The sequence below is a fragment of the Lampetra fluviatilis genome, chromosome 52 (assembly GCF_964198595.1).
Source record: "Lampetra fluviatilis chromosome 52, kcLamFluv1.1, whole genome shotgun sequence".
NCBI classification, from domain to species: domain Eukaryota; kingdom Metazoa; phylum Chordata; class Hyperoartia; order Petromyzontiformes; family Petromyzontidae; genus Lampetra; species Lampetra fluviatilis.
The window spans coordinates 7,205,713-7,222,560 of record NC_136326.1 but is presented as its reverse complement, the minus strand read 5'-3'; the positions used below and the strand labels follow the sequence as shown (position 1 = coordinate 7,222,560).

General features: G+C 51.0%; 1 protein-coding gene across 1 annotated transcript in view; it reads right to left on the bottom strand.

Annotated features, from left to right (window-relative positions):
• The window catches only part of LOC144949121 (protein cornichon homolog 1-like), a 131,016-nt gene that overhangs the window by 28,130 nt on the left and 86,038 nt on the right, over positions 1-16,848 (bottom strand). Inside the window, exon 3 of the mRNA XM_078878976.1 lies at positions 10,411-10,464. Coding sequence (XP_078735102.1) covers positions 10,411-10,464 — 54 coding nt within the window. The remainder of the gene's footprint in view (positions 1-10,410; positions 10,465-16,848) is intronic.

Here is a 16,848-nt window from a genome sequence, read left to right as displayed (position 1 = left end):
TGGAGGGGAGTAGAGTGAGATGAGAGGGGAGAGAGGTAGGAGAGTGCGTGGAGGGGAGTAGAGTGAGATGAGAGGGGAAAGGTAAGAGAGTGCGTGGAGGGGAGTGGAGTGAGATGAGAGGGAGAGGTAGGAGAGTGCGTGGAGGGGAGTGGAGTGAGGTGAGAGGGGAGAGGTAGGAGAGTGCGTGGAGGGGAGTGGAGTGAGATGAGAGGGAGAGGTAGGAGAGTGTGTGGAGGGGAGTAGAGTGAGATGAGAGGGGAGAGAGGTAGGAGAGTGCGTGGAGGGAAGTGGAGCGAGATGAGAGGGGAGAGAGGTAGGAGAGTGTGTGGAGGGGAGTAGAGTGAGATGAGAGGGGAGAGAGGTAGGAGAGTGCGTGGAGGGGAGTAGAGTGAGATGAGAGGGGAAAGGTAAGAGAGTGCGTGGAGGGGAGTGGAGTGAGATGAGAGGGAGAGGTAGGAGAGTGCGTGGAGGGGAGTGGAGTGAGGTGAGAGGGGAGAGGTAGGAGAGTGCGTGGAGGGGAGTGGAGTGAGATGAGAGGGAGAGGTAGGAGAGTGTGTGGAGGGGAGTAGAGTGAGATGAGAGGGGAGAGGTAGGAGAGTGCGTGAAGGGGAGTGGAGTGAGATTAAGCGTGTCATCTTGAAGTTGATCTGGGATCTCATCGGGAACCGATGGAGGGATCGAGTCACGATGGATCACGTGGGTGTGTTTGGCGATGAGGGCTGAGGACTCTGAGCCGGGCCGATGTGCTCTCGTCTCTCTCCCGCGGTGTCTCGGTGATGTGCAGAGCGTCTTCTTCGAACGCTGGGGAGCCGGTCAAGCCCCTCTCTGTACCAGCGAGGACGGCACCCTCGTGTTCACCTTCTGAAGCGCTCGCTCGTCACCGTGGCGTGCGCGATGACCACCACCACCACCACCACGTGACTTTTTTTTCGTGTTGTGCGCGGCGCATTTAGCGCCACAGCGCGTGGATTTATAGCGATTGTTATTTGTTTGCTGGTGACTTTGTGTGATTCGTATCAGAATCGCCTCCAGTGCTGTTGCTGCTGGCGGCAGTAAAAGTTGTTTTAAAGTCACCCCCCCCCCCACAACCTGTCCCCGGCCCCCATCTGCGACGACAACTCACGCTGCTCGAGCGAGGGTTGATGAATCCATCTGTGCGTAACCGCGTGTGCATCAACACCATAGCATAGGCACGCGCGTTTATGTGCGCGCGTGCGTGCGCGTGTGCGCGCGTGCGCACATAAACCATCCCCTCCGCCTTCCGACAGCTGCGGGTGATGTGCGATAATTAATGCGCCATATCCGCTCACATTTTAATTTGTTGCCATGGGAACGGCCAATTGTATATTATTTACTCGTTCTTATTTATTTAATTTAGCTTCAGGCCTGACGCGCCGCTTGCGCCACATGGAGATCACACCATCTCTCTCCACTCCATCACATGGAGATCACACCATCTCCCTCCAGACCATCACATGGAGATCACACCATCTCCCTACACTCCATCACATGGAGATCACACCATCTCCCTCCAGACCATCACATGGAGATCACACCATCTCCCCCAGACCATCACATGGAGATCACACCATCTCCCTCCAGACCATCACATCGAGATCACACCATCTCCCCCAGTACATCACATGGAGATCACACCATCTCCCTCCAGACCATCACGTGGAGATCACACCATCTCCCTCCACTCCATCACATGGAGATCACACCATCTCCCTCCACTCCATCACATGGAGATCACACCATCTCCCTCCACTCCATCACATGGAGATCACAACATCTCCCTACAGTCCATAACGTGGAGATCACACCATCTCCCTCCAGACCATCACATAGAGATCACACCATCTCCCTCCAGACCATCACATGGAGATCACACCATCTCCCTCCACACCATCACGTGGAGATCACACCATCTCCCTCCAGACCATCACATGGAGATCACACCATCTCCCTCCAGACCATCACATGGAGATCACACCATCTCCCTACAGTCTATAACGTGGAGATCACACCATCTCCCTCCAGACCATCACATAGAGATCACACCATCTCCCTCCAGTCCATCACATGGAGATCACACCATCTTCCTCTAGACCATCACATGGAGATCACACCATCTCCCTCCAGTCCATCACATGGAGATCACACCATCTCCCTCCAGACCATCACATGAAGATCACACCATCTCCATCCAGTTCATCACATGGAGATCACACCATCTCCATCCAGTTCATCACATGGAGATCACACCATCTCCCTCCAGACCATCACAAGGAGATCACACCATCTCCCTCCAGTCCATCACATGGAGATCACACCATCTCCATCCAGTTCATCACATGGAGATCACACCATCTCCATCCATTCTTTGGTTTTTTTTCGGTTAAGTCACGTCTAAAAATAAAATAATAAATTAAAATAACATATTACGACGTTTCGATTGCAACACAAGCAATCATCATCAGGTATAAAAGAAATAGCAACAAAAATCTAACTAGAAAACTATAGACAGACATACAAGCAGACAGACATCACAACGGCACACAGAGAGAGGACACAAATCGGCACAAAGAGAGGGGTCGTTTCTGTGACGGTCCCTTAAATATAGAGAGGGGGGGCGGGGACGGAGAGAGGGAGGGGGCAGAGAGAATTAGCATATCAATGAGTGTACGGCAACGTACTGCTGTTGCAAGTAAGATGACAATGTGGAACGGGCACGCAAAATTGAAAACGGGCACGCAAAATTGAAAATTAGGAGACAGGCACACGAAAATTAAATAACCTAGCAAAATATCGAAATGTGATGTAATACAACACAGAGAGTCGGTTAACACACAATTAACGCATAGCCTGGTTGATTACGTGTTTCAAAATTTGCTAAGTTAGAATTTTAAGTGTGAAAATTCCAAAGAGAGGACACAGGCAGAGAGAACAAATAGTCAGAAAGAAAAAGGATAAGCTTAAAACTTCCCCGTAGAAGTGGTTCAATCTTAATTTAGGAGCTTTCGTGACTGCAGGAATTATTCTTTGGTTTTTTTCGGTTAAGTCACGTCTAAAAATAAAATAATAAATTAAAATAACATATTACGACGTTTCGATTGCAACAACGTCGTAATATGTTATTTTAATTTATTATTTTCTTTTTAGACGTGACTTAACCGAAAAAAAACAAAGAATAATTCCTGCAGTAACGAAAGCTCCTAAATTAAGATTGAACCACTTCTACGGGGAAGTTTTAAGCTTATCCTTTTTCTTTCTGACTATTTGTTCTCTCTGCCTGTGTCCTCTCTTTGGAATTTTCACACTTAAAATTCTAACTTAGCAAATTTTGAAACACGTAATCAACCAGGCTATGCGTTAATTGTGTGTTAACCGACTCTCTGTGTTGTATTACATCACATTTCGATATTTTGCTAGGTTATTTAATTTTCGTGTGCCTGTCTCCTAATTTTCAATTTTGCGTGCCCGTTTTCAATTTTGCGTGCCCGTTCCACATTGTCATCTTACTTGCAACAGCAGTACGTTGCCGTACACTCATTGATATGCTAATTCTCTCTGCCCCCTCCCTCTCTCCGTCCCCGCCCCCCCTCTCTATATTTAAGGGACCGTCACAGAAACGACCCCTCTCTTTGTGCCGATTTGTGTCCTCTCTCTGTGTGCCGTTGTGATGTCTGCCTGCTTGTATGTCTGTCTATAGTTTTCTAGTTAGATTTTTGTTGCTATTTCTTTTATACCTGATGATGATTGCTTGTGTTGCAATCGAAACGTCGTAATATGTTATTTTAATTTGTTATTTTATTTTTAGACGTGACTTAACCGAAAAAAACCAAAGAATAATTCCTGCAGTCACGAAAGCTCCTAAATTAAGATTCATCTCCATCCAGTTCATCACATGAAGATCACACCATCTCCCTCCAGTCCATCACATGGAGATCACACCATCTCCATCCAGTTCATCACATGGAGATCACACCATCTCCCTCCAGACCATCACATGGAGATCACACCATCTCCCTCCAGACCATCACATGAAGATCACACCATCTCCCTCTAGTCCATCACATGGAGATCACACCATCTCTCTCCAGTCCATCACATGGAGATCACACCATCTCCCTCCAGTTCATCACATGGAGATCACACCATCTCCATCCAGTCCATCACATGGAGATCACACCATCTCCATCCAGTCCATCACATGGAGATCACACCATCTCCCACCAGACCATCACATGTAGATCACACCATCTCCCCCAGTCCATCACATGGAGATCACACCATCTCCCTCCAGTCCATCACATGGAGATCACACCATGTCCCTCTAGGCCATCACATGGAGATCACACCATCTCCCTCTAGACCATCACATGGAGATCACACCATCTCTCTCCAGACCATCACATGGAGATCACACCATCTCCCTCCAGTCAGTCACATGGAGATCACACCATCTTCCTCCAGACCATCACGTGGAGATCACACCATCTCTCTCTAGACCATCACATGGAGATCACACCATCTTTCTCTAGACCATCACATGGAGATCACACCATCTCCCTCAGTCCATCACATGGAGATCATACCATCTCCCTCCAGTCCATCACATGGAGATCACACCATCTCCCTCCAGTCCATCACATGGAGATCACACCATCTCCCTCCAGACGATCACATGGAGATCACACCATCTCCCTCCAGTACATCACATCTAGATCACACCATCTCCCTCCAGACCATCACATGGAGATCACACCATCTCACTCCAGACCATCACATGGAGATCACACCATCTCCCTCAGTCCATCACATGGAGATCACACCATCTCCCACAGACCATCACATGGAGATCACAACATCTCCCTTCAGACCATCACATGGAGATCACACCATCTCCCTCCAGTACATCACATGGAGATCACACCATCTCCCTCCAGACCATCACAAGGAGATCACACCATCTCCCTCCAGTACATCACATGGAGATCACACCATCTCCCTCTAGTCCATCACACGGAGATCACACCATCTCCCTCCAGTACATCACATGGAGATCACACCATCTCCCTCTAGACCACCACATGGAGATCACACCATCTCCCTCCATAACATGGAGATCACACCATCTCCCTCCAGTCCATCACATGGAGATCACACCATCTCCCTCCAGTACATCACATGGAGATCACACCATCTCTCTCCAGTACATCACATGGAGATCACACCATCTCCCTCTAGACCACCACATGGAGATCACACCATCTCCCTCCATAACATGGAGATCACACCATCTCCCTCCAGTCCATCACATGGAGATCACACCATCTCACTCCAGACCATCACATGGAGATCACACCATCTCCCTCCAGACCATCACATGGAGATCACACCATCTCCCTCCATCACATGGAGATCACACCATCTCCCTCCAGACCATCACATGGAGATCACACCATCTCCCTCCAGTCCATCACATGGAGATCACACCATCTCCCTCAAGTTCATCACATGGAGATCACACCATCTCCCTCCAGTCCATCACATGGAGATCACACCATCTCCCTCCAGTCCATCACATGGAGATCACACCATCTCCATCCAGTCCATCACATGGAGATCACACCATCTCCCTCCAGTCCATCACGTGGAGATCACACCATCTCCCTCCAGTCCATCACATAGAGATCACACCATCTCCATGCAGACCATCACATGGAGATAACACCATCTCCCTTTAGACCATCACATGGAGATCACACCATCTCCCTCCAGACCATCACATGGAGATCACACCATCTCCCCCAGACCATCACATGGAGATCACACCATCTCCCTCCAGACCATCACATGGAGATCACACCATCTCCCTCTACACCATCACATGGAGATCACACCATCTCCCTCAGTCCATCACATGGAGATCACACCATCTCCCTCCAGTCCATCACATGGAGATCACACCATCTCCCTCCATTCCATCACATGGAGATCACACTATCTCCCTCCAGACCATCACGTGAAGATCACACCATCTCCCCCAGTCCATCACAGATAGATCGCACCTCCTTCCTCAAGCCCATCACAGACACATCGCACCTTTCTCCTACAGCCCATCACATTTGGAACCTCCCATTTCAAACAGTCTACACAACAAAGGCTTATTCCTTGCAGCGTGCTTCAGCCGCACCGAACCTCACAATGGCTCCTCCCACCCTCAACCAGTATATATTATTTTATTATTTACATTCTACGTGACTTTACCGAAAGAACCAAGAAGATGAATCCCTGCAGTCACGAAAGCTTTAAATCGAAATATACAAGGACTGTTTTCTTGGAATTTCTCTTACTTGATGCAGCTGTCGTGCTGTGACGGTTCCACCTGAAGACGGAAGCTTGTGTTGCCTCCGAAACGTCGTGATTTTTATTTTATTTTTATTCTACTTTTTTTAATTTAAAAAGTTTACCTACGTGACTTTACCGAAAAAAACTAAGAATAAAAATAGTTGTGAAAGACCCAACTCAGAAAATCCCTGGGTTTGATCTTCCACGAAGCTCACGGTCCACCCCTAAACCAAATCCGTTAAAATCACTAGAGCAGATGCGGATACCTGATGCACAAATGGGGAATAAAAAAAAACTCTCCAGGAGTAGCGTGCGACTGTGGATCAACCAGAACAGAGACCGTACAACGGGTAACGACGCAATGGCTCCGATGCACAAATACAAAGGAGACATCACAGCAGTGATAAAACTACTCTGCTACGGCTGCTGCTGCTGACTGTTATCTGCTACGCTTGACCTACCCCGAATGTGAAATTGTAGTCGTTGCCTCTGCACCCTCCTTGACTCAAAATAAAACCAAATCACTTGTGGCTCAAAGCCACAGTTGGGTAAGTGGGAAATGACGACCGGTCTGCAATTCTGAGCTCCAGGGCTGGGTGATTGTCGAGTCTGTTGGAGCAAATTCTGATGCGGGGTTAATTTAAATGCTAATCACGGGGGTGTGGGGGGGGACTCAGGAAATAACAAACTATAAACTCAGTGGGGCCTTTAGATGTCTTGCAGCAGTTTCCATCACCATTACAGCTGCGTCGTAACGTCGCCTCAAATATCGGAGGCTTGATCGCTTTCCGATGTTCAGCCACGCGCTTATTCGATATTCAAGCAGCCATGAGTGCATGCACGTGTTTTTTCTCACCGTGCTGTTTAATTTTTTTTATCAGGCAAGGCCCCACTGAGCTATGTAGATATTTTTTCCAGAAGCGACCTGGCCACCACTAATGATAGCTCAACGAAGTGGCTTATCACGCGTAAAATGATAGTAGCCAAACATCTCTAAACGCGTGATGTTGATGCTAAATGTGTAGGGTAGAACAGGAGGAGCAGGAGAAACACCCACGTGACCATGGGGAGAGAGACACGCAAACTCAAAATATACAGGCGTCAGTGTCGGGATCGAACCCACCAACTCCTGCATTTATGTCTGTTGAACTTCTTTCGTACCGTACGTAGCCAGCCGTGTTAATCGGAGGTGCATACCTGGCGAGGTAGTCAACAATCTCACGAGGAGGGAAATCCAACTCGGAGCTGCCGGGTTCGTGGCGTAGTACGCAAAGAAAGACGACACACAGAGTGATGACGTCACACAGAGTGACGTCACACAGAGTGACGACACACAGAGCGATGACGTCACACAGAGTGACGTCACACAGAGTGACGACACACAGAGCGACGTCACAGAGTGATGTCACACAGAGTGATGTCACACAGAGTGATGTCACACAGAGTGACGACACACAGAGTGACGTCACAGAGTGATGTCACACAGAGTGATGTCACACAGAGTGACGACACACAGAGTGACGACACACAGAGTGACGACACACAGAGTGACGTCACACAGAGTGACGACACACAGAGTGACGACACACAGAGTGACGTCACACAGAGTGATGACAGAGTGACGTCACACAGAGTGACGTCACACAGAGTGATTACACACAGAGTGACGTCACACAGAGTGACGACACAGAGTGACGTCACACAGAGTGATGACAGAGTGACGTCACACAGAGTCACACAGAGTGACGTCACACAGAGTGACGACACACAGAGTGACGTCACACAGGGTGACGTCACACAGAGTGACGACTTGTCTTTGCAGTGTTAAACTTGGAGTGGGTTGGGTGGGTGGGCAATTAAGAATTCGTCGCTGGGGCATCACCGATCAAAACGCACGCCCACTAGGTCATGAAATGGATTTCGCGGCGATTGAACTCGCGCGAGACTCCAGATTTGATTTTCGGTCACATTTGTTTAAACAAACCCCGCTTCGAGTAGCCGAGGTCGGAGACTTTGGCTCTCGGATGTTCACGCGGAGAGGACGCGGGCGGTCGCCTCGCCTGCCGCTGTGTGGCATTTAACGCCACGGGATTTTGTAAATCTCTCCCACCCCCCCCCCCCCCCCATTTATTCCGTCTCTCGCACCCGCGCGTTTTAAGGGGATCGGAGCGGCGGGGGTTCGATGCGGGGTGCTGATGATTAGCGGAGCGACCCGAGGGGGGGGGGGGGGGCACAATCTGCGGCCTGCTGCCCATGTGATCCGCCAGACGCGGATTGTTGGTGGATCACCGCACGGATGGGTGTCAAGTCGGTGGCACGCCTGGGCTCTGCCAGGAGAAGGTGGGGTAGAGCAAACAAATGTGGCTCCCAACCCTACCCTTCCACCAGCCGGCGTGTTTTGTTACGGGATCAAGCGTTGCTCCCTCGCATGCGTGGCGTTTTTTTCCGGGCGCTCCTCTTACCCCCCCCTCCCTCCCCCACTGTGTAAACACTCATTAGTGTGGCCGATAAACCCTCAGCTCCCCCCCTCGTGTAACCACTCATTAGTGTGGCCGATAAACCCTCAGCTCCCCCCCCGTGTAAACACTCATTAGTGTGGCCGATAAACCCTCAGCGCACAAGAGGATCGCAGAGCTCGGGCAATCGTTGGTGCCAGCTGGTCGCTGCGCGGTCTCCGCTGCCCTTCCCCTCGTCTGTGCCTTCCTCCTCGTCCTCCTGTCGCCTCAGAGTCGTGTCTCCCTCCCTCTCTCTCTCGACGCGTTACAGGTTGACACCATCATTGTTAGGCCACGTCTGCCGCTCGTTGCGAGGGGCACGCGGTTTGACGGGGCCAGCGGCCGCCCCGGGGAATACTGCGCGGGAGTCAAAGCGAACAACCCCCTCCCTACCCCACAAAGCTGCTGGGACGTGGAACGATTCCCCCGTGGCAACGTGGCCCGAACTTGTCAGACGCGGACAATGACCTCGCAAACGCAGTAACACGCAGCACTGAATACCCCACTAACACACACCACACTAACACACACACACTAGCACACACACACACAACACTAACACACACACACAACACTAACACACACAAAGACAAAGATCCCCCGTATAGCCTTAACAGACTGTAGGGGCAAGTGCTGTTAGCGAGCACCTATGAAGGTCGCAACGGCACACGAGGGAGTGGGTGGCCAGCACCACGCCCGACCGCCTTTGTCTCCCGAGTGGTGATGTTTACACACCGCACCAGGTACTCATTTGAGGCTGAGTCGACTTAGGGGAGGCCCGGGACCGGTTCAGATAATCGCCACTGGTGTTGGCCGTGAGCGGGAATCGTACTCGGTTCGCCGGTTTCATAGCGCAGCGCGCTAACCGCTACACTTGCACACACACTAACACACACACACTAACACACACACACACACTAACACACACACACACACACTAACACACACACACTAACACACACACACTAACACACACACAAACTAACACACACACAACACTAACACACACACCCCACTAACACACACACACCACACTAACACACACACCACACACACACCACCTACACACATACCACACTAACATACACACATACACACCACCTACGCACACCACACTAACACACACACAACACTAACACACACACACACACTAACACACACACAACACTAACACACACACACTAACACACACACACAACACTAACACACACCACACTAACACACACCTGACACTAACACACACACCACACCAACACACACACTAACACACACAACACTAACACACACACCACACTAACACACACACACTAACACACTAACACACACACACTAACACACCCCACACCGACCAGCTGATAAAACGTCACCCTCAACCCATTTCTTCACACGACACGGTGTGGGGTGTGCGGTGTAGGGTGACAGTGCGCCTGCTAACGCAGAGATCGCAGCAGATTATATCATCATCTTAGCGGGGTGGGGGGGAGGTGGGGGGGGAGATGTCACGGGGTTGACGCGTGTGGGAGTGCGTGCGCGCGTGTGTGACGCATGACCAGCAGACCTTTTTCAGCATTCGGCAGATGCGCTCCACCTTCCTTAGCCGCTCCATTTGCGTCTTTTGCGCCGGCCACGTTGTGTGGGTGGGGTGGGGGTCACAGAAGGCAAAGGACAAGAGGCAGACAACAGCACGGGCGCGGTTAAACCGGCGTTGTGGTGTGGGGTTGCGTACAGAGAGAGAGAGAGACGTTCCACCATTGGAGGAGTCGAGGTTTTCTGTGGTTGGGGGCTGTCCGTAAATGACGTCACGCGATTTTGGACGATTTTTGACCCCCCTCGCCCCGCCCCCGGTCGTCACACGGCGTCACAAAAAGTCAGACCCCCCCCCCCCACTCAAATATGACGTCACAAAGCTCCCCCCCCCCAAAAAAAAACTTAAAACATGCTTCAAATCGCTTTAAACTATTGTCATTGTAGTGCGTATTTAACGTGGCGCTGCACTCTGATGTTGTAGGAGAAAACATTTATTAAAAAGTCTATTTAATTAAGTAGAACGTGGTGTCTATATTAATTTAAAGTTGGCATTTTTACGTGACGTCACATTTCTCAACACCCCCCCCCCCTCGTCACACATCGTCACAAATGTCTGACCACCCCTCCCCCACCCCCTAGGTGCGTGACGTCATTTATGGACGGCCCCTTAACGCGTGCTGGCCACGACTTTTGGGGGGCCCCGCAAATCGACGGCCGCCACGGAGCAAAATGGAGGCCGACGCGGTTGACGGTTGGTGACGCGTCTCCTGGGTCACGTGGGTGACGCGAACGACGTCATTGGGGGGCTGGTGGTGGGGGCGGGGCGGTGTTGAACGTCACAAAAGAGGGTTGCCGACCCCACGTGAAGTGTGACGGGGTCGCTGCGCACGCGATTGGTAGACGTTTTATCGACCACCCCACCTCCCCCCTCCGAAGAAGGGATGATGGGCTGAGTCAACCGCCACCAATCAGGATGTAAACGCTTCACATTTAGATTTCATTGGGACCCGCCCGCTCTCACAACCGCTGATCCACCTGGAAGTAAACGTGTAAATATAAAAAATAACACGATGTAATATCAACAATATCTCACCACAATATATTTACCCTGCAGGTATATTCTCGTCAATCCGCCTGTCGCGCAGCCACGTGCTCTGCCAGAGGCGTGACCCGACGTGTCCACCGCCATGATAATGTGGAATTTCCGTCCACCACCACCACCAGCAGAGATGAGCCCAAAATCCATCACTCGCTTTGAGTTGGCAGATGGACGTTGTGTTGACCTAGGGGAGGCCCAGGTTCAGCTATTCGCCGATGCTGATTTTAGCCGTGTGCGGGAATCGAACTCAGGTCGTTGGGGGTCATACCCGCTGCACATCTCCTCCCGACGTTGCTCATAATGAACAAAAGACAAAGATCCCCCGTATAGCCTCTCCGGCCTTCGAAGGTGCCGCCTTTCATAGGTGCTACTCGCTAACACCACTTGCCCCAACCAGTCTCGTTAAGGCTATACGGGGGGGTGTTTGTCTCTGTTGATTGAGTGAGTGTGGGGTGTGTGTACGTTCTCCACTGTTCTACATGGGTTTACTCCGAGTACCCTGCTTTTTTCCCCATTGCTAAAAACAAACAAACAAACACACAAACAAACACACAATGTGACCAGTATTGATTCTTCAGCCGCACCGAACCTCACAACAATAATATCCAGGTGCCTGCCTTGGCTCCTCCCACCCTCAACCAGTATATATACAAGGACTGTTTTATTGGAATTTATCTTACTTGATGCAGCAATCGTGCTGTGACGGTTCCACCTGATGACGGAAGCTTGTGTTGCCTCCGAAACTTCGTGATTTTTATTTTATTTTTATTTTACTTTTATTAATTTAAATTTTTTACCTACGTGACTTTACCGAAAAAACCGAAGAATTTGACCAGTATTGGCCACGTGTATTTATTTTATTTTGCCAGGCGCGGCCCACTGAGCTACGTAGCTCTGTTTCAGAAGCGACCTGGCCACATACGACAGCTCAACGAAGTGGCTTGTCGTCACGTGGAAATGTTTAGCAGTAGACAAATAATCTTAACGCGTGATGTTGATTCTATATGTGGAGAAAAAAACCGGTAGACCCGGAGAAAAATCCACGCGACCACGGCTGGGAGAGAGAGAACATGCTAAACTCCCAATATACAGCAGGGTCGGGATCGAACCCACGACCTCCTGTATACCAGGCGAGGTAGTTAACATCTCCTAGCCACCCTGATGATAATAATGAGAGAGACGCAAACTCTAAATATACAGCAGGCGTCGTCAGGACCGGGATCGAACCCACGACCTCCTGTATACCAGGCGAGGTAGTTAACATCTCATAGCCACCCTGATGATGATAATGAGAGAGACGCAAACTCCAAATATACAGAAGGCGTCGTCAGGACCGGGATCGAACCCACGACCTCCTGTATACCAGGCGAGGTAGTTAACATCTCTTAGCCACCCTGACGATGATAACGAGAGAGAGACGCAAACTCCAAATATACAGAAGGCGTCGTCAGGGTCAGGATCGAACCCACGACCTTCTGTATACTAGGCGAGGTAGTTAACATCTCCTAGCCACCCTGATGATGATGATGAGACAGAGAGACATGCAACTCCAAATATACAGCAGCAGGCGTCGTCAGGGTCAGGATCGAACCCACGACCTTCTGTATACTAGGCGAGGTAGTTAACATCTCCTAGCCACCGTGATGATGATGAGACAGAGAGACATGCAACTCCAAATATACAGCAGCAGGCGTCGTCAGAACCGGGATCGAGCCCACGACCTCCTGTATACCAGGCGAGGTAGTTAACATCTCGCCACTGCAGTACCCCAATAATATTCCAATGCTATAAAAAAACAGCTTGAAATTTACTCAATTGGGATTACATCGCAGCAGCACACTTCTCCTGCAAAAACAACTCGGCAAGACCCTCCTGAGAATGTGTCACGAGGCTCAGTGAGGCTTCCCTGGGTCAGCAAGCGAAATCATGGGATTGATAATGTGTTCACGTATGTACGTAGAACTTCTTTCGCACCGAACGTAGCCAGCCGTGCTAATCGGAGGTGCCGAGATGTGTCATCATCATCGTAAGAAATAACAACAGCAACAGCCATGGATAATCCACTGCTGGATGAAGGCCTCTTCACGTAGCCTCCATCTCTCACGATGAGGCGATTCCCACCAGAGTCGAGTCCGTCGCTCCATCTCTGTCGCGGGGACGTCCATCCCTCAGCCACTATCTCCTCCCAACTGTTTGCCAACTGTAAATATTCCATATTATCGCCCTTCCCCACGCTGATCTCACCGTGGCTGTCCCATCGTTATATATATAACATATCTATATTTTACAATTTTAATAATAATAATAATATAGTTGTATTTGTTTTCAGAGGGCCTTGGCCGCGCTCGTTATCCGCAGAATAAACAAAATGCTCCCTCTACTAGCCCACAAAAGCCAGGCTTTAGTCGTATTTGCTATTCATTTGGTGTCTGTATGTGCGTGCCAATAGGGGACACGCGTGCAATCAACGCGCGCTCTGCGGGCCGCAGTTGGAGCCATCCGATGACCGAGACACGCGCAGCCCCGCCGCCTCTTAACTGCGGCGCGTCGCAAGCGCCGAAGCCGTGGTTTTGGCCTACTCTTCCAACGTTGAGCACGAGTGTCGGAAGAGCGGTGGTGCCCTACCCGCACTTTACCCTACCGGCATCTGCGAGGCCGTTATCGAGGCGAGTTGCGAGGTTGGTGTGGGTGAAACACAGAGCGGAGGTCGGGGGTAGGGGGTGGGGGTCTCCAGGAGAGGTTCAGGATTCACTCGCCACTGTTGGGAATCGAACCCAGGTGGTCAGGTCCGTAGTGCACCACCAGCACCGCTTTGTATTTGTGTTATGCACACGCAGAGACGCACACAGACAGATACACATACACAACAACCGCCGTTCGTCACTACGTGGCAGCGACGTCACCACGGCGCTTGTGTCCATGCTAGGTCAGGGGTCGTGCGAGGTCACGGGGTCGTGCAAGGTCAGGGGTCGTGATAGGTCAGGGGTCGTGCAAGGTCACGGGGTCGTGCTAGGTCACGGGGTCGTGCAAGGTCACAGGGTCTTTCGGTAAAGTCACGTGGATAGGTTCAACGAAAATAACAAAAACAACTTCCGCGTTTCGATCGCAACACAAGTGGATGACGACTGCTTGTGTTGCGATCGAAACGTCGTGGTTCTCTTTGTTAGGTGTCAGTTTTGTACCAGTTAAAAGGGTAAAAACCTACCATTATCTCTTTGTTATTTTTGGTAATTTTATTTCAACCTATCCACGCGACTTCACCGAACGACCCAAGGAATATGAACAACAAGAGGAGCTACGTTCTATTTCGAATTGGGAACAAAATACCCACCCACTCAATATTTCAAGAGCACGAAGATGCGGGCATCACGAAGCAGTCCTTGAAGAGCCGCACGCGGCATCGGAACCTCGGGGCCACCGACGCAAACACCCACCCCCCACCCGTGCCAGCTGCGCTCCGTGACCTCGTGAAGTGTTTCAAGGTCGCTGCTAGCAGGTCACGGTACAGACCCTGCGGGTGCCATGGGTTTGACCGAGCGAGATGACCGCCAGATGCACCACGCGTTGCTTCCCTCGAATGTAGCAACTCGCCGCGTTTTAATCACCCAGGAACTACGCTCGTTGTTGTGAGCGTCGCTCCTCTGCCCTCCATAGGAGGGCGTCTGCCTCCAAACTGCCCGGTAGCAGCGTCCTTCACGAGCCTCGCTCCACAGAGGCCCATCTCGACACCGCTGGTACCAGTCATCGGGCAAGTCCACTCAGCTTCTTGGTTCTTTCGGTAAAGTCACGTAGAAGGGAAGTAATAAAATGATAAAAATAAAACATAACAAAATAATTCTCACGACGTTTCGGCCACAACGCAAGCAGCCGTCCTCAGGTGAAGAATGAAACACCACCAAGCTTGAAGCGTATATTTAAGCTGGGTTGGAGGGGGGGAAGTCCACTCAGCTCCACATCATCTTGGACTGCATCAGCCAATCTCTTCTCGAGCCAATGCCGCACCCGTTTAGCCCCCTCCACTCCTACAAACACAAGCTGTTGGGGCATGCGGTGGCTGGGCATGCGGGCTTCATGACCCAGCCAACGCAGCCTTGCCTGCCTGGAGGAGCTCGCTGATGATGAGACTACGCAACCACTCTCCCCCCACCAAACAAAGACAAAGATCCCCCGTATAGCCTCAACAGAATGTAGGCGCAAGTGCTGTTAGCGAGCAGCACCTATGAAGGCCGGCACGGCACACGAGGGAGCGCGTGGACATTACCACGCCGGACCGCCTGTGTCTCCCCAGTAGCGATGTTTACACACCGCACCAGGCACTCATTTGAGGCCGAGTCGACTTACGGGAGGCCCAGGGACCGGTTCAGATATTCGTCGCTGGGTGTTGGCTGTGAGTGGGAATCGAACTCGGTTCGCCGGGTTCGTAGCGCAGCGTAGCGCTAACCGTGGCACTACCGCTCACCACATTCCACCGCACACACACACACAGACACCACACACACACACAGACACCACACACGCACACACACAGACACCACACACGCACACACACACAGACACCACACACACACACACAGACACCACACACACACATCACACAGACACCACACACACACACAGACACCACACACACACACAGACACCACACACGCACACACAGACACCACACACACACACAGACACCACACACACACACACGCACACAGACACCACACACACACACAGACATCACACACGCACACACACAAACACACAGACACCACACACGCACACACACACAGATACACCACACACACACACAGACACCACACACTCACACACACACAGACACCACACACGCACACACACACAGAGACACCACACACACAGACACCACACACTCACACACAGACACCACACACGCACACACACACAGACACCACACACTCACACACACACAGAGACACCACACACACACACAGACACCACACACTCACACACACACAGACACCACACACGCACACACACACAGACACCACACACGCACACACACACAGAGACACCACACACACACACACAGACACCACACACGCACACACACACAGACACCACACACACACAGACACCACACACACACATCACACAGACACCACACACACACACACAGACACCACACACGCACACACACACAGACACCACACACGCACACACACACAGACACCACACACACACACACAGACACCACACACACACATCACACAGACACCACACACACACAGAGACACCACACACACACACACAGACACCACACACACACACACACACAGACACCACACACACACACACGCACACACACACAGATACACCACACACACACACACAGACACCACACAC